Below are 20,386 nucleotides of genomic sequence, written 5' to 3' on the forward strand. Positions count from 1 at the left end.
GAGTTGTCATATTCATTTGTCAGACTAAAATTCGCGCCATTTTTATTATTGAAAGACGAAAGTTTTTTTTGTGCGATAAATGTGAATTTTGTAAATAAATAAATTGAAAAATGTCAACTCCTTCAAAGCGACCGTCTTCCCGGGCTTCTTCAGAGGCAGCCACACCATCTCGCAGAACTAGATCGTCGCAACAACTCGTTGTGCCTGAAACACCACAAAGATCTACCGGTACTCCTCAAGGTTAGAAAACAACCTATTTTCTAGCGGTTCAATGGTTTTATACATTTCCATAACGTCAGTGGCATTATTCAGGCGTGGTATTATAAATATTTTATGTTAGCATGTTATGTTAGCAAACTGCTGCTGCAATCCATCCTCAACACTGTAGGAACTTTTCTGTAACTGTAGGCATTTAGGTATGCGCACTTACTTTTATACTTTAACTCCTGTTATTGTTATATTATTATGTAGGTATTACATACTTTACTTTATTTAGTAGTTAATTTATGACGATCTCCCTCGTGCAGTGGTGAGAGCTATGGTCATATTTGTGGGAGTTCCTGGCAGAAGTTTGGAATTTTATAATTTCTAAATTTCTCTGGTCTGGTATAATGAAATTGCCATACTCCATCCAAGTTAGCCCACTTCCATCTAAGATTGCATTATCACTTACCATCCGGTGAGATTACAATCAAGGGCTAATTTGTATCAGAATAAATAAATAAAATGTTTAAACTATTCATGTTTGTTAAAATAATCACCTTGAATTGCATGATGTAATTATTTAAGATGAACTCATACTAACCTCTCTTGGTCGCTGTAGTTGAGTGTCCACTAGTTACATTTCGAAATTTTAAGGCCTTGCTCTCATCTGTAGGGGCTCCCATACTAAAAAAGGTAACAATGAAGCTGCTTTTTAGGGTTCCGTACTTTAAAAAACGGAACCCTTATAGGATCACTTTGTTGTCTGTCTGTCTGCGTGTCAAGTGCGAGCCTGACTCGCACTTGGCTGGTTTTTATTTTAACACTCAAAGGGTAAAGCACTGTGTACCAGTAGTGATAGCACCAAAAACCATGTCACTTTGAATAGACTAGAAGAGTGGAATGTTACAGAGGTTCACAAACATAAAGTAAAGTAAAAGTAGAATATTCTTTATTGTACACCAAAACCAAAACAATAGAAATATAACAAGGATGTTTACAAAGTACAATTGCCGGCCTTATTGCTAAAATAGCGATCTCTTCCAGGCAACCTTAGGGTAGAGGATATAATAAAAATAAAAAGGAAGGGGTATACTAATTAAATAAAGTAAATACACATAATATATATGTATGTATATGTCTATAATATGAAAATGAATCACTAAATGTGTTGCTCATCGCAAATCTCGAGAACAGCTGAACCTATTTTGCTAATTCTTTTTTTATAATATTCCTTGAAGTAAAAGGATAGTTCTTACGGAGAGAAAAATTTATTTCAACCTCCCCCTCAATTTTCTAAACTCCACCCAAGCCGGGGCGTGTCAGCTAGTATAAAATAAAGATACAACAGTAAATAAGAGAGGATATAGTGGACATAGTGGATACCCAGCTTAAGATGTCTTTTACTATTTATGTGTATTGTTTGTAGATGGCACTCCTCGTACTCCTCAACGAACGCCTGGCACTCCAATTCGGCAGGCCCCAGGAACATCACCGACAAGACCACTCCCCTCCAGTCCATTTGGTAAGGATATCCAAGTCTCCATACTCATTGATTTGCCTCCTTATAGTATAGAAAAACTTGCAATCCTCATTATTTTGTGAATTTACATAATCTGCATGGTGGTTAAGCTGAAGCTGTGGTAGCCTAGTGGTTAGGACGTCCGCCTTCGAATCGGAGGTCGGGGGTTCGATCCCGGGCACGCACCTCTAACTTTTCAGAGTTATGTGCGTTTTTAAGTAATTAAAATATCACTCGCTTTAACGGTGAAGGAAAACATCGTGAGGAAACCTGCATGCCTGAGAGTTCTCCATAATGTTCTCAAAGGTGTGTGAAGTCTGCCAATCTGCACTTGGCCAGCGTGGTAGACTATGGCCAAAACCCTTCTCACTCTGAGAGAAGACCCGTGCTCTGTAGTGAGCCGGTGATGGGTTGTGGTTCTACAAGTCTATACACTTTTAAGTGTTTCTAGTGTTGTCTGTATGGTATGGTAAACTAGGCCCGCAGGCCAGAAGTTAGTATCCAGAAACGTGTTTATTTTACTTGTCGGTATTGTTATTGTAAAAGAATTGAAGGATGTTTCCTTAAATTGTTTGAGCATCTCAACTTGACTGCATTGTTCGCCCCTGAGATGATGAGAATTCTATTTGTTTTATTTTTATTATCACCTCAGGTGGGTATTTTTTATTAATAATACATAACTACTATAACTACTTAACTACTAATAATATTATAAATGTGAAAGTGTGGATGTTTGGATGTTTAGATGTTTGGATGTTTTTTACTCAATCACGCAAAAACGGCTGAACGGATTTGGATGAAATTTGAAATGGAGATAGATTATACCCTGAAAAGCGACATAGGCTACTTTTTGTCCCGGAAAATCAAAGAGTTCCTACATGATTTTTAAAAACCTAATTCCACGCGGACAAAGTCGCGGGCATCAGCTAGTAATACATAATGTAGCTGAATTCGTTCCGATGACACTGAATTACATCATCTTATATGTAAAAGTAAAATTTTGATTTTCGAGCACTTCCATGTATTGGTCAATGAATGATTGCAAAATATAAAACTTTAAATTGTTGCAAGATAATCAATTATTGTAAAATTGCTGTATAATAAAAAGTGTCTGTTTCAGTAGTTTTGTTCATGTTCAGCAGAAATTAAAACAATAATTATTATACTAAACTCAGCCACCCAACATACACCAAACACCTCATGGCTTCAAAAGAGTGCTAAATTAATTAGTACAGTAAAATTTCAGTATTGTTTCATACTTATACAACAAGTAAGTAATTAAATTGAATTGGTTAATGTATATCTTGTCCTGTGTCTTAAAATTCATATGATTATTCAATATTTTTTTACTAAAATCTCTTCTTTTTTAATAATATTAAAAAACTGACAGTCATCAAAAGATCCAACATGGACATGTCTGTAGTGCTGCAGTGTGCTAAAGTTATCTGTATATATAGAATTCAAAGTCCTGACTGACTGACTGACTGACATATATCAATGCACAAACTGCTGGTTCTAGAGACATGAATATTGGAGATCCACTTAAGGATTTTTCGAAATTCCACCCCTAAGTGGGTTAAGTGAGAACCTATTATTAGCTTCTAGTTATTTAGGTTTTGAGATTATAATAGGTTAAATTAAGCTGTTGGTTTTCCAAATAAAATAAAATAAATGTGAGTTTGAAATTTATGTAGTCCACACGGACGAAGTTGCAGCATAAGCTAGTAAAATATAAACAGCAAGGGTTTTTTTTGTTCTGCCATTAACCAATAACTATCCCTATTACATAAATGTGAAGTTCTTGCTGGTTTGTCTTTCAATCATGTTTCAATGGATCAACATGATTTTTTATGGATATAGTTAAGAGCGGTGATAGCCTAGTGGGTTTGATTCTGGCCACGCAACTATTTAGAGTTTTGTGCATTGTAAGCAATCAAATATGACTGTGAAGGCAAACATCGTGAGGCAACCTGAATGCCTGAAAGTTCCCTATAATGTTCTCAAAGGTGTGTGAAGTCTGCCAACCTGCAGTTGGCCAATATGGTGCTACATAATATAATAATCTACGTATTATTGTGTGAGAAGTAAAAATTAAAGTAAAATCGTGTATTTTTTTCAGGAACTGACATAGACATGAGTTCTCCTCTCAACTATGGTACCCCAAGCTCGTTGAGCACCCCTCGGTCGCTGCTGAGGGGGGCAATGACTCCATCCAGGCAAAGGGCTGATTTGAGGGGGCACCAGAGTGGACCTAATGTACCAGCGCCAACTCCTAGCAGGGGGGTAAGTCTTACATGAAAATTCAGCAAGTAATACTATATCTTATATTTTTATAATTTTTATAATTTTTTATAGTGTTTTACCTACACTTCAACAAAATTTCTGAATAATTTTAATTACATATTAAAAATCGAACCCACATCTGCTGAGATCGCGCCCGACGCTCTGACCACTAAGCTACGGCACGCTTGCTGCCAGTGACGTGATAATATGTATGTTCACTCACTAGCTGATGCCCGCGACTTCGTTCGCGTGGATTTAGGTTTTTGAAATCCCGTGGGAATTCTTTGATTGTCCGGGATATAAATTAACCTATGCCACTTTCCAGGTCTTCAACTATATGCGTGCAAAAAGTCACACTGATCCGTTTGCTCCGTTGCGGCGTGATTGAAGGACAAACTCACATTCGCATTTGTGGGTAGTTGTGGAACCGGCAGGGATTCGACCTGTATCCCTCTGGCTATTGCGGCCTTTGAGTGCCTTAAGTTTGTTAAGACTTGGGTACAAAGATAGCTTGCATTCCAGAGATGGGCATAGGCTACTTTTATCCTGGAAAATCAAAGAGTTCCAACAGAATTTTTGGTTCTTCTAGTCAGTACCCTTATTATGAATGCGAAAGTGTGTTTGTTTGTTGGTTTGTCCTTCAATCACGTCGCAACGGTGCAACGCGTTGACGTAATTTTTTGCATGGGTATAGGATAAAGATCTGGAAAGTGACATACACTACTTTTTATCCCGGAAAATCAAAGAGTTCCCACGGGATTTTTAAAAACCAAATTCAACGCGGAAACGTCGCGGGCATCCGCTAGTACTAAATAATATTATGTAAAGTGAATATTTATTTTGCAGGCAACAACGAATGAGCCAGAACCGTCAAGTGAGCCCCAACTGGTGGTGTGGGGCACCGACGTAGCGATCGCGGAGTGTCGCGAGAAGTTCACGAAGTTCATTCAGAGGTTCATTGAACCCACTGCTGACACCACCGAGCCATTGTATGAGATCAAATTAGATGAGGTATACAAAATTTTACAAAGTATGAAAATAATAAGTTACAAATAAACTCCCTCTTTATTTTTAAAATTTGGATAAATCACTAGTGAAAGAAAAAATCATCAAATGATAATAATTTAAAAGTATCAAAAAGTTTAAAAATAAAAATCTCTAATACACAGTAATATAATTCTAAATTGCACTTGTTGATGATAGTGCTAATTCATTTATTAACAAATCTTTAAACTGAAGTGTGTTTAAAAAAAAACTGGCCAAATGCGAGTCAGATTCGCGCACTGAGGGTTCCGTACTCGGGTATTTTTTTCGTCATTTTGCACGGTAAATCAAAAACATAAAGATAAATAAAAATCTGTTTTAGAATGTACAAGTAAAGCCCTTTCATATGATACCCCACTTAGACTAGTTATTTTACTTTGAAAATTGAAAATACTAATTATTTGTTCTTGAAAACATTTTTTTTAATGATGCAACCACAAATTCACGGTTTTCGGAATTATTCCTTTACTTGTACTAAAAGACCTACCTACCTGCCAAATTTGATGATTCTATGTCAACGGGAAGTAGACAGACACGACAGATGGACAGACAGACAACGAAGTGATCCTATAAAGGTTCCTTTTTCCTCTTGAGATACGGAACCCTAAAAACATGTTTAAAACGCATAAAATTTGAAACAATGCTAGATCTTTCTAGCACTTTTTAGAGGTTTACAGATTTTTTGTTCAATCTATAAGTTTCTTTATTAGCTGAAATTGGATGAAACAAACATTTTATTTGTCAGATCCACACACTAGAAGAGCCATTTTTGGATTTGGATTGTGAACATGTCAAAATATTTGACTCCAAATTGCACAGACAACTTGTGTGTTATCCTCAAGAGGTAAGATTTTTTATTTATTATTAAATCACTTCAATTTTATTTACATTCATTTCTTTTACTCATCCATACTATACTATATGCTATTACTATAATATTATAAATGCGAAAGTGTGTTTGTCTGTCTGTCTGTCTGCTAGCTTTTCACGGCCCAGCCGTTGAACAGATTTTACAGAAATTTGGTTCAGATATAGCTTGCATCCCGGGGAAGGACATAGGCGAGCCCACAACAAACTCAGCCGCGTATTCTTTTTATTATCACCACTTTACAAAATCATAAGTTAAACTCTTAAGTTTAATACTCTTAAGTCTAATACTTATATTAGAACTATCACAAAGCCTTTAGGAAACTCATTCCCAAGCTTACTGTACTGTACCATTATTATTATTATTATTTTACACTTTATTGCACACAACACAAAGTAAACATTGAAAAAACACAATACAGGATCTTAATCTAAAAGCTGTAGCATGCAAAGGCGGCCTTACCGCTAAAGCGATCTCTTCCAGGCAACCTTTGACGAAAGGAATCACGAAAGCACGGGTTGGTGCGGCAGCCGAAAATGGCCCTAGGTATATTGTATTATTATAAGTTAGACTACATACACAGTACATTCTAATAATACACAAATATATATAAATATTTATACCTATATACATATCTCTATAATATACTACATAATTCTGATTACATAGATAAATAATAGTTCTTCAAACGATTTTTGAAGGAGTTTAAGGATTTCGCCTGACGTATTTCAGCTGGGAGTGAATTCCAGAGTTTGACACTGTTACTGGTGAAAGAGTTACCATAGTATACCGTGCAGCTGTGTGGAGTCATAAGCTTATTGTCGGTGCTGGAGCGGAGGGAGAACTGATTGTTCTCACCAAGATAGGAAAACCGTTCTTTTAAGTATGATGGTGTTTGAGGGTAGTACAGAATACGATATAGGAGCAACAAAGCGTGCATCTCCCTCCGCCGAGATACTGGCAGCCACTTTAGTTTAGCACGGAACTCTGATACCATGTTGATCAAAAGTTAACATAATTTCGTGGTTTCAGGTAATCCCAGCATTTGACGCAGCGGTGAACGAATTGTTCTTCGACAAGTATCCAGCAGCAGTGTTAGAGCACCAGATACAAGTGCGACCATTCAACGCTCCACAGCGTAACATGAGAGATCTTAATCCAGAAGGTATATCCAATATGTGTGTTATTATTATTATATTATATTAATTTATGCTTGCGACTTCGTCCGCGTGGACTACACAAATTTCAAACCCCTATTTCACCCCCTTATTAGTTGAATTTTCAAAAATCCTTTCTTAGCGGATGCGTACGTCATAATAGCTATCTGCATGCCAAATTTCAACCCGATCCGTCCAATAGTTTGAGCTGTGCGTTGATAGATCAGTCAGTCAGTCAGTCACTTTTTCCTTATATATTTAGATATAGGGTGTAACCAGAGCGCTAGCAAAACGAAGACAAGTGATAGTACTGATGATTACTGAAATGATACCACAAAAAAACGCGAAAAATAATTTAAAAAATATCCTATATTTTGTGAAATTTCGTGATATGCAAATAAAACATCTGGCTGATGCTAGAGGTCAACGAACGTTGTGTAAGTAGGTCACTCGGAGTCAATGCCGCGTCATAGGCGGGTTTTGCGCGCTGTACATTGCGGATTTGAAAAATACTAAATCACTAAAATTACAAAATGAGGCAAATGGTTAAAAATTTTGCAAAAACCTCGAAAAAATTGGTGTACATACATTAAAACAAAAACGGGCTTAATTAAGAACCACCTACTTTTTAGAAATCTATTAAAAAAGGAACCCTTCTCGGATCACTTTGTTGTCTATCTGTCTGTCTGTCCGTTGTGTCTCTCAAGAAAACCTATAGGGAACTTCCCGTTGACCTAGAATCATGAAATTTGGTAGGTAGGTAGGTCTTATAGCACAAGTAAAGGAATAAATCCGAAAACCGTGAATTTGTGGTTACATCACAAAAACAAATTAAAATGTGTTCATGAACAATAAGTAGTTTTTTTTAAATTTTCAAAGTAAGATAACTATATCAAGTGGGGTATTATAATATGAAAGGGCTTTACCTGTACATTTTAAAACAGATTTTTATTTATTTTTATATATATAATAGTTTTTGATTTACCGTGAAACAAATACCCGAAGTATGGACTAAGGAACCCTCAGTGCGCGAGCCTGTCTCGCACTTGGCCGGTTTTTAGTCTACGGAAGTTGTTGTTCCTTCCAGATATCGATCAGCTGGTAACAATATCAGGCATGGTTATCCGCACATCCGGCATAGTCCCGGAGATGCGTGAAGCGTACTTCAAGTGCGCGGTTTGCGGAGCCGCCGCCGCCGGGGAACTGGAGCGAGGCAGGGTGCCGGAACCCGCCCACTGTTCACACTGCAACACCGCTCACAGCTTCCAGCTCATACACAATAGGTCACACTTCAGTGACAAGCAGCTTGTCAAGCTGCAGGAGGCTCCTGGTAAATCCCAGTTCTATATTATTTCATTATCAACCGATAGACGTCCACTAGAAGCTGTGATAGCCTAGTGGTTAGGACGTCCGCCTTTTGGGAATGGAAATGACATCCTAGATACAGGTAATCTAGTTAGGAGTCAGATCCACCACCCACGCAAATGGCCAAGTTGTAACTTTCAGAGTTTTCTGGTTTATTAAGTACTAGATGATGCTCACGACTTCGTCCGCGTGGATTTAGGTCTTTAAAAATCCCGTGGGAACTCTTTAATTTTCCGGGATAAAAAGTAGCCTATGTCCTTCCCCGGGATGTAAGCTAACTCTGTACTGAATTTCATCAAAATGTTGATGGTTGAACTGCTGGGCCGTGAAAAGCTAGCAGACAGACAGACACACTTTCCCATTTATAATATTAGTATGGATAGTTTGTAAATATTTGTGTGGTGTTTGTTACTTTTATGTGCATACTGATAAATAATCTAATCTAATCGGAGGTCGGGGGTTCGATCCCGGGCACGCACCTCTATCTTTTCGGAGTTATGTGCGTTTTAATTAATTAAATATCACTTGCTTTAACGGCGAAGGAATACATCGTGAGGAAACCTGGCATGCCTGAGAGTTCTCCATAATGTTCTGAAAGGTGTGTGACGTCTACCAATCCGCACATGACCAGCGTGGTAGACTATGGCCAAAACCCTTCTCACTCTGAGAGGAGACCCATGCTCTGTAGTGAGCCGGTGATGGGTTGATCATGATGATGATGATGATGGGACCTTCAACTTTATGTCGATTATTGTCTTATTTGATGGAAATTACAACATAATTAGGCATTTTTCCATAGATATATCTCAATTATTTCATGGATGTTTATTGATATTAATTTCCTAGATTTTATCTATTATTTTGTTTCCAGACGATATGCCGGCCGGTCGCACTCCGGCTACCGTGAGCGTGATGGCCCACGGCGCTTTGGTGGAGAAAGTGGGTGCGGGCGAGAGAGTGGCCATCACTGGGGTGTTCCGCGCCGCGCCGGCCACTGTCAACCCGCGCAGGGCCACTCTGAAGGCGCTGCATCGCACGCACCTAGATGCACTGCATTATAAGAAGACCCACAGTGAACGCTTATTAGAGACTGAGGAAGGGTGAGTGACTTATAATGACGTGTTGATAAGTTTCTTTAAGGTCGCGTCACTGACATGCTAATTTTATTAGCTTTTAGAATTTCTTCCTTAACACAACCTGTTAAGTTTCAATTTTTAATAAAAGTGTCATGTTATGCTTTCTGAGTGCCTCCTAACAGCTCCTATTTTTTTATAGTTTGAAGTTTTCACTTCTGTCAGCAATCCCCACTGACTGGCATTTTTAAGGGTTCCGTACCTCAAAAGGAAAACCGGAACCCTTATGGGATCACTTTGTTGTCTGTCAAGAAACCTACATGGTACTTCCCGTTGACCTAGAATCATGAAATTTGGCAGGTAGGTAGGTCTTATAGCAGACATTAGGGGAAAAATCTGAAAACCATGAATATGTGGTTACATCACACAAGAAAAATTAAATTGTGGTCATGAACTAAATAATTAGTGTTATCAATTTTCAAAGTAAGATAACTATATCAAGTGGGGTATCATATGAAAGGGCTTCACTTGTGCATTCTAAAACAGATTTTTATTTATTTTTATGCATCATAGTTTTTGATTTATCGTGCAAAATGTCGGAAAAATACGACTGTAGTACGGAACCCTTGGTGTGTGCGAGTCTGACTCGCACTTGTCCGGTTTTTTTTCTAGAAAAGAACACCAGTTCCCACCAGAACGCATCGAGTTATTCAAGGCACTGTCGTCTCAGCCAGATTGCTATGAGCGACTCGCGCGTGCCATCGCTCCCTCAATTTACGAGAACCTCGATATCAAAAAGGGAGCCCTATTGCAACTACTAGGCGGGACCAAGAAGAACTTTAATGTCGCTGGACGGACGCATTTTAGGTGGGTCTAGTAATTTTTTTTTCTGTTGTAGCAGTAGACTAAGAACTCGTGAGACTTTCGTTATTTTATAAAAGCCGAAAATTTAAAATTTCAGCCATTGTGAGGTGAGTGAGTGGGGTCCATTTTGGTACCACACACCACGCACGATTATAATTTATTTATTTTGTATTAGCGACCCGCCCCGGCTTCGCATGGGTGCAATGTAGATACTAATGTGGTGTCATTGAGGTGTATTTGCCTCGGAAACTCTCAAATGAAAGGATTTTTTTCCGACCTAATTCACATTACTTCAATTTCTCTAGGGATCTCTAATTTTTTGAGAATTAAACTATAGCTTATATATAAACCTTCCTCTTGAATCACTCTATCTATTGGTGAAAATCGCATTAAAATCCGTTGCGTTCTACGCGTTCATACATACATACAGACGCGGGAAGCGACTTTATTTTATACTAGCTGATACCCGCGGCTTCGCCCGCGTAGATTTAGGTTTTGAAAGATCCCGTATAGCCTATGTCACTCAGGAATAATGTAGCTTTCTACTGGTGAAAGAATTTTTAAAATCGGTTCAGTAGTTCCAAAGATTACCCCCTACAAACAAACTTAACGACATTACCTCTTTATATAATAGTATAGAAGTATAGACTATGTAGAGATACTTTCTGTGGCACCAAATAAACACTTTTTCTTTCTTTCTTTCTTTCATTGTGGCGTGAAGGAGTAAGAAACATACAAACTTTCACATTTATAATATTCTTAGGAATTCTAGGGATAGCATATATTTGAGGAGGTCCCTGCGGTAGCGGTTCGGGGCAGTGATGCTGTTGTAACAAATTGACGAATCACTGAACTCTCGCGTCACGTCATCACACCCCTCCCGCACCGCTCTGCCGCAGGAACCCACTCAGTTATGCGTTATGCCTGTAGATTAGATTAATTTATCTTTTTTTGATACAGATCTGAAATAAACATCCTCCTCTGCGGAGACCCGGGTACTAGTAAATCTCAGCTATTACGTTGGGTGCATGCGCTAGTACCTCGAGCGCAGTACACTTCGGGACGCGGCTCATCGGCGGTGGGGCTCACTGCCTACGTCACCAAGGACCCCGACACGAGGCAACTGGTGCTGCAGACGTAAGTGCTGCCCTTTAAACCCGGCTGAGTTTGTTGTGGGCTCTTCTCAGACCTGGGCGCGTTTGGAACGCTCGTAGCTTTAGTTTAAAGTTTGCGTAATAATTATCACCACTATATCTTACAAATCCAACATCTGACCATCAAAAAGAGTAATTTATTACCTATTTTGAATAAATCATTTGACTTTGACTTAAATAATTCACCTTCAAAATTCTTAAATTTATTGCTCCATCATGCGGCAAACGTCAAACAACAGATTTCGAGTATTATAGGCATTTTGTCTCACCGCCGGCCGACGAGGAAGCGAAGAGCTAACGACTATTTTCTCGTTCCATGATTCACTTCAGGACCCGCGCTATAGTAAGCTGAGATATTTTCGTGATATTGAAAAATAAGATTTCTGTGCAGGTATAGTTCCCGGCAGTTAAATAGTCGCGGCTGACTTACATTGTGGTGCGAGCTTGCGCAGGTATTGTTCCAGGCGCTCGTGTACTGTGTACGGATGTAGCACTCACACTAATGCAGATGGAGAACGCGGGGTGAGGTACGGCGCGCGGGTTGGTGGGTACCGCTCCCTCACGTCGTGCACCTGACTAACGCCTAAAAATGCTATTGCGACGCGTCTTGCGGTTAACCTCAAGAACGACTATAATATAATCGTCGTAACTTATAACTTACGCAGTAGAACTGTACTTAACATTTCAAATGCCGATGTTTTGTTTACAGTGGCGCGTTGGTATTGGCTGACAATGGAATCTGTTGTATTGATGAGTTCGACAAGATGAATGACTCCACTCGCAGTGTTCTCCATGAGGTTAGTTCATTATTCTTAAAGGTCATCGAAATATCCTAAATATAATTTTGGTTGAAAAATTTAAATATTGGCTATTGGAGTAATTTTCATGTTAAAAATGTTAACAAATCATCTAACCTTACAGAGGCCTAAGGTCGGTATCGAACGGATAACTTTGACAATCAGGGTCCTCTCGCTTTTCAAAATATAAGCTGTTAAGAATTTGACGAATCCCTGGAACTTGGAAAATAAATATACCCCATTTTGCAATTTTTTTTGACAAAAGTTCTTGTAGATCTTGATAACAAACTAAGCCTTCCCTCATTTTTTTAATTGCGATGTTTTTTTTTTTAATTTCTTTTTTTTTGTCAAGGTAATGGAACAACAGACCCTCTCGATTGCCAAAGCGGGTATAATCTGTCAACTCAACGCGCGCACCTCGATACTAGCCGCTGCCAATCCGGCAGAGTCACAGTGGAACAAGAACAAAACTATCGTGGAGAATGTACAACTACCACACACACTCATGTCCAGGTAAGGTAACTACAGACCCTCTGATAGCCGAAGCGGGTATAATCTGTCAACTCAACGCGCGCACCTCGATACTAGCCGCTGCCAATCCGGCAGAGTCACAGTGGAACAAGAACAAAACTATCGTGGAGAATGTACAACTACCACACACACTCATGTCCAGGTAAGGTAACTACAGACCCTCTGATAGCCGAAGCGGGTATAATTGCGCGGGTTCCGCACCTGACTTCATTGTGTAAGAAAAACGTATTCATCGTTATCGTAATCGTCAACAAATTCTGCTCTTTGATTTGCTGTGAAAAAATGTAAACAGCGAATCCACCAATCCACGCGCATTAGCAATTTGCGGGACTTATAGATATAAGTAATATATAGGTATTTATACTTTTACTAGTAACTATTTTATGATTTGTTATGGCAGGTTCGATCTTATATTCTTGGTCTTGGACCCTCAAGACGAAGTGTTCGATCGCCGCCTCGCGTCGCATCTCGTGTCCCTGTATTACCAGGACCCCACCAACACGCAGGACGACGAGGATGTAATGGTAAGCTGACTTCTATTCATTACATTCATTCGGTTTCATTGACCTTGAGCCAAAAAAGAAATTACTAAGCGATGCCTTAGCAAGTTATGGCAGGCATATACCTAACAATAGCCTTTTTTCGTCAGAGAAAATTATATATAAGTTAAGCCTAAAGCCTACAGCCTAATGGATATTTGGCATAAAAAGAATTAAATGGATACACATGGATACCTAACCTCACATGTAACTATTACTAAGAATAATTATCTTTTTTCTCCCAACTTAATTTGATAGAATTTGTTAACCCTTTTTGTTAGTCTGGTAAGTAGAATAAGTATCAAAAGTTTGATTCGGGAATGTGGGCTTCAAGTCTGGGTCTGAGACTATATGGGAGCTCGCCAGCCTCCTTTGTGTAGTCCACGCGGACGAGGTCGCGAGCATAAGCTAGTTTGAGTATTGTTAGCTTATTAAAGTTAGTTTAATGAATTGACAATATTTGACTCATCCGATGTCACGCAATCTGTGGTGGGGTAGCCATCTTGATTCGATTTGTATAAATACGAGTGTTTGAAATCAAAAATCAAAATCAAATATTTTATTCAAAGTAAGTACATACGGAGTACACTTTTTGAATGTCATTACAAAAGTAATATCACAAAAATAAAATAAAATAGTATAAATCAGTTTACAATAATAAAATAAAATTAGAATAAATCAGTTTACAAATTTAAGGTACTAAGGTTTACTTTGACAATTATTACTTCAATCTCGTTTCGACTCGAGACTCGACGACTATTAAATACTTTTGTGTTTAGGTCGCTATTTTGATTATGTGGTTGCAATAGCAATTGTGCCCTAATCAAGTTAATATTGCAGTTAGCTTATTACAAATATTAAAACTATCGATAAGCCTCTACGCGTTTTGATCTATATCCACGTGCAAGCTTTATATGAGGGGACATTTTATTAACTTATAAAATTAGTTAAATTTAACCTGCTTTTCTGACTTTAGCTTTTAGTATAATTTGTTAATTTCAGAACATGAGCCTGATGCGCGACTACATCGCGTTTGCAAAAGAAAACATTCACCCGACGCTGTCCGATGCGGCGCAGCAGAGACTCATTGATGCCTATGTTGACATGAGGTAATTCATTTATTCGGCCTCCCTTTCTCTTTTTAAGGTTCCATACCCAAAGGATAAAAATGGAGCCCTATAAATGTCACTAAAATAAAATAAAATAAATAAAATAAAAATCTTTTTTATTCGTATAAACTTTTACAACTCACACTCTGCTGTCTGTCTGTCTGCGTTTGATATGAGATGTAGAAACTAAACTAAAATGTTTTTATTACTTAATGGTTAACTTTTACTAACGGTTTTAATTTACATTTTATTTTTAAAAAAATCTGATGACTTACGTAATTGTATAATTTGAAAAACACATTTCATAGTTTTCATTTCTGTTGATAGTTCCCACTTAGTGCTAATTTTTTATTAAAATTACAAAATGATGCCCGCGACTTCGTCCGCGTGGGTTTAGGTTTTTAAAAATCCCGTGGGAATTCTTCAATTTTCCGGGATAAAAAGTAGCCTATGTCCTTCCCCGGGTTGTAAGCTATCTCTGTACCAAATTTTGTCAAAATCGGTTGAACGGTTGAGCCGTGAAAAGCTAGTAGACAGACAGACAGACACACTTTCGCATTTATAATATTAGTATGGATTAGTCAAACATTTTTTGTCCTAGGCGAGTAGGCACTGGGCGAGGTCAAATCTCCGCGTATCCGCGTCAGCTGGAGTCTCTCATCAGATTGTCGGAGGCGCACGCTCGCGTCAGACTGTCTAATGTTGTTGAGATCATTGACGTCGACGAAGCTTCGCGGTAAGTACCTGCAAAGGTAACTACGAATCTGTTAAAGCTTATTTTACACTACGGTATATAAATTGTAATATAGTCCGGTTATAATAGTTATTCAAGGTTATAATAATTCGCATAGGGCTAGAAATTGGTACGAATGTTGGGAACACCAATATATAAATGAATTGTGTAAAGTCCCCATGCCAGGCGGACTGGTTTGTAAATCCATATAAATAAAAACGCGACTGTAGCGACTAGCGCTACACCCGCGATGCGGCCGCCCATCAGTTCATCGATCGAAATTATATGGATTTACAAAGCAGTGCGGACGCAACGCTGCGGCCGCATTGTCTCCGCGCGGCATTTTGCGGAAAATTTGAAGGCGCCCATCGTATCGTTAGATAAAACATGACTTGTTGACTTGACTTTCGATGTTTTAATAATTTTGATGTGATTATAAGATTATTTCGACTCTTATTCTTTTACCATATAGGATATTAATGTGTACATCAGTGGCGAGGGGTGAAAATCTAAAAAAGGGAAGCCGGAGCAACAAAACAAAATGTTCTTACCTAAAAAAATATCAGCTCCACACCACCGTCACCGATTCACCATTTATTTTGTAAAAGCACTGGTATTTTCAAAATCTTTGTGACTTTGAAAAAAGCCTTTTTATGTTGCTGTGAGACACATCTGTGCTTGCTTGCTTTATTAAATACACACTTAACCCAAACCAAATCAAAAACTAAGTATACCTAACCATTTTAGTCTTTAAATTAAAAGATAATAATCAAAGAGATTCCAACACAATCGCTAACACACAAAAACAAATGTAATAAATAGAAAACAAGGCCAGAACAGTCATTTGTATTCGAAAGGAATATGCCTGTTCTTTTTTACGAAATGAGCTAAAATCTAAACATCTACTTAATTATGTGAATTTAATGCCATTTCTTATGTTGAATTACCAAACTGAAACTAAATCAATATTAACTTACACTTATTAGAATTATTAGTCACTAACCCCAATTTATTATACTTAAGTATATCAAAATAACATAATCACAAACTTTAAAATCAAGCGCGCATGATGCTTCACCTTCACGTAAACAAAATATTATGTATCAAAGCGCCCTACAAAATACAAAATAGTAGTATGTACCTGTTGAAACAGTACTGTGAATACAATTTTTAATTTGGAGGTGTAATACAGTAACCCGGCATGCAGCGGCTTATTCATGTCTAATTTGTCTGACCTGTCAGAGCTACAAATTCGTATTTGCTACCGGGCCAAATTAAATTGGTGGTTCTCGTCCGTAAAGCAAGACAGACGTTGTTCGCTTCCTAGGGAAATGAAAGAGATGGAATGCTAAGAAAGCGCTAAGGCATAACCCGATGTTTACCGGGTTGTTTGCGAGTTTACTATACTATTATAATATTAGCTTGTTTATAACTATGACTTGATGCATAGCATAGATTTTATTTGATGTTATTATAAATTTTTAGGCAAATAAATTTCGTACACAGTACGTTGCATGCATTTGGGCTTTGGCCTACATTTATGTCACTAAGTACTAGTAGTACCTAAGTACTTACGCTATATGCCAATTCTGAAAGGGAAGCCGATGGGAATCGTGTTATATGGACATTTCGCCACTGGTGTACATATTATATAACGCTTCATAGATTGCACAGAGAAGCTCTCAAGCAATCGGCGACCGATCCGGCATCGGGTCGTATAGACGTGGGCATCCTCACCACCGGCCTGGGCGCTGCGGCCAGGAGGCGCCGGGCCGACCTCGTCGCCGCGCTCAAGGACCTCATCAAGCCCTACAACAAGCCCTATACCATCACTCACGCCAAACTGCTGCAGGAAGTCAACGCCAACTCACAGATCGTAAGTACTAGAGTCTGGAGTTCCATATTGGTACTGATTCTGATCGCAGCAAAATTTTAGCGTATTCGCATCTTTTTCTTATCAATGTTTAATTTAATTTAATTTAATTTTTAATTTATATGAAAAGTTTTAAGTTTTAAGTTTAATTTATATGAAAATTTAATGTTATAAGAAAAGGACGAACAAACTTAATTTAATAGAGAACCAATCAAAACGGTATATCAAATTGGCTGGGAATGGAGATACCCTGGATTTACCACTAGGCTACTTCTACCCCGGAAAATAAACAGTTCCATCAAGAGTTCCTACAGGATATTTAAAAGATCTATATTCACGCGAACGAAGTGGCGGGCATCTAGGCATGCAGTTAGCTATTATGACGTAAACATCCGCTAAGAAAGGATTTCTTAAATATTTTAATGTAGATAACGGGTACGGACATACCACGATTAATTTGGTGTTTTTATTTGTCGATATTTTAACCCAATTGTACGGGTCATGGTCACGACGGGACTGCGGTGCAACGAGAGACGAAGTTAAACAAGCTTAAAATCATTAGATTTCTGATAATTCAACCCCTAAGGGGGTAAAATAGGGGTTTGAAATTTGTGTAGTAGAAGTCGCGAGCATAAGCTAGTCACAACTCATTTTCAAGCGTGATTTCGATCTTTTGATCGACCTGACAATACAGTATAATTAAAGTTTCAACACTTTGTCTGCATTGGGCTGGCAAAGCTCCTAAATTAATTTAGAGCCTCGATAGCTCAACGGTTAAAAGAGCGGACTGAAAACCGAAAGGTCGCCGGTTCAAATCCCACCACTATTGTCGTACCTACTCCTAGCACAAGCTTTACGCTTATTTGGAGAGGAAAGGGGAATTTTAGTCAGCAATTAACTTGGCTAATATTCTTTATATAAAAAAATAATAAGCTGATAAATGGAGGCTTTTGACCTATTGAGATAGAACGCGTTGACCTATAGTTTGCGATTCGCTGATCGTTTCTTATATTTCAGACGGTGTCACGGGACCAACTCGACGAAGCGTTACGCGACCTTCAGGATGACGGGCACGTCGTGATCGTCAGTCACACTCATCTCAGACTTTGTTAACATTCCTAATAATGGAAACAGTTCCACACTTCATTTCAACTTTATGTCAAAAGTACGATTTTCCAGTCGACAAGGCTCTCTTGGCACTTGAATGACATTGACAGGGGGGCGCTGTTGGCGAACAAAGGCTTAGAATATTCATGGAATATTCAAACAAGAACAAAAGGGACACTTGACAGCAATGTTAGTTCCTATTATCGCCACGCGCCAAGATAGCCTTGTCGCACTGTAGTTCTTATTTTAAAGGTGAACCGTACTTTTGATATGACAGTTAACCCATAGAGTTAAAATGGCGCGTGAGGAGTCATTTTGTACGAACTATATGTCGTTTTTGTATAGATATATTTTTTTATAATTAAAAACTCCCACCTGTTTTAAGAACATGTATAATGTAGTGATTGATACCTTGTTATAAGTGAATAAAATAAAATGTTTATTTTCTCAATGTGTATTCATTTTATTTATTGAGAAAGGTTTTTGATTCTAAAAAATTTTTGTACACAATTCAAAATTTGTTCAAAATTTGCAAAGATCCCAGGGGTAAGTCCCTTTTGTTTTATAGAACTTGACGTCATCGGACAAAATGAGATAATTTCATCCATAGAACTACATACTAGCATTTCACTTTGGACTTGCTTTTCTTTGACGCCATAAAAAAAAATTCGTGGCGGAGTGTCATCAGTATATCATTTTAGGGCTCCGTACCCAAAGGGTGCTAACGATACTCTGAAAATGCTCCTGATGACATTCTGCCACGAAAAAAGAACGGTTAGTTTACTTTGCTCTATAAAACGAGAATCTCAATTGTTCTATGGAACATAATATTAGGATAAAGTTGTCGTATTTGGTCCGATGACGTCAAGTTCTATTGAACAAATGGGACGGGTCGATTCACACCGGAATGGCAGCGGCCGCAGCAGCCTCGCGTCACCGCTAGCGGCTTCTCGACATCAGTTTAGTTTCTACATACGGCCGCGCGAAGCCGCTAGAGAGGCCTCGCGCGGCCTGTCGCCGTGGGCAGTAATCACTGACAAGCGCACGCGGCCGCGAGGACGCTCTTCTCTTCTTTCCCACTGGGCACGTGCCCAGGGCCCACGATAAATAGGGGCCAACTAGTCCCTGCCAGATCACCAAACTATACTATAACTGACCGACCGATATTTTATTACCGAAAAACATATTTATTTCGATAAAATCAAAGGTCAAAAAGGCCCACTCAAACAAAAGGCCATAGAGATAGTTAACTATAGTCAAGACTGACTTATATTGCTGGTGCTTCTTGTTTACCCCCGACCATCGATGACCCGACCCACTACTCTGTCATGGTCATAGAGGCCCAATTATTCTAATGTGTCCAGGGCCTCCAATAGGTTAAAGATGGCCCTGGTTATGTAGATACACTTTAAAATTCTTTCACACTGAAAGTCCTCACCGCGCCGCCCTACACCGCAATAATTAGTCCTAATTGTTAAACTAATAAAGCTAGGTAAAGAAATAAAAATACACAGTTGATTAATAAATTATATTTATTTACATATTAAGTAAACCAAGTATCAAAAATCTTAAGCTCAACAATATTTAAACGAGACTTAACCATACAATACTTGAAAACCTGAAAGGTCTGCCACGAACTTTTTCCCCTCTATTCGTTATACAAAGCCTGACCAGAAATACCTATAAAAATATCGCCACTACATCATTGTATTGCAAATTCAGCAAGTAACAATCAGAAAGTGTTATAATATAATAAGTGCTATATAGTGGTGTAGTGTGTATAAGCAAATTACTAATGCGCGTAGCCGCCATTTTAGTGACGTCAGCACTAGACTGAAGTTTCGAGCTGATGGTATATTTTTACTTAAATATACATCGAAATGACGTCAATGAGACATGGTTCCAGCGCAATAGCGAATAAATTATTTGAGTTTAAAAACTTGCTCTAGCGGCGCCACTAGTCTATGGTCCACACAGAAAGTATGTCTTTCTCTATCTACGGGTCCACAATAGGTCTTGTCCCAGAATATATAATAGTACTAACGTAGTAAATAGTTCCACAGGTTTTTCGCAATATGGCGAGGTATTAAATTTTTATGGTCAGGCTATATATAATATATATATTGTGCTTTTATATAGTGCTTGCTTGCTAAATAAACTTAACAG

The 20,386-nt window shown here is 38.4% G+C and overlaps 1 protein-coding gene across 1 annotated transcript; it reads left to right on the plus strand.

Annotated features, from left to right (window-relative positions):
• The first annotated feature begins 28 nt into the window (after positions 1-28).
• dpa (disc proliferation abnormal) lies at positions 29-18,671 on the plus strand. Its single transcript, XM_034979441.2, has 17 exons — positions 29-240; positions 1,631-1,726; positions 3,843-4,006; positions 4,853-5,017; positions 5,796-5,894; positions 6,951-7,083; positions 8,163-8,405; positions 9,312-9,540; positions 10,186-10,380; positions 11,338-11,514; positions 12,241-12,328; positions 12,681-12,841; positions 13,260-13,383; positions 14,401-14,507; positions 15,109-15,243; positions 16,906-17,116; positions 18,131-18,671. Exons 1-17 carry the CDS (start codon positions 111-113, stop codon positions 18,224-18,226), a joined length of 2,553 nt encoding a protein of 850 aa, XP_034835332.1. The 5' UTR covers positions 29-110; the 3' UTR covers positions 18,227-18,671.
• Positions 18,672-20,386: the final 1,715 nt, after the last annotated feature.

Source organism: Maniola hyperantus, chromosome 20, assembly GCF_902806685.2.
Source record: "Maniola hyperantus chromosome 20, iAphHyp1.2, whole genome shotgun sequence".
Lineage (NCBI taxonomy): Eukaryota > Metazoa > Arthropoda > Insecta > Lepidoptera > Nymphalidae > Maniola > Maniola hyperantus.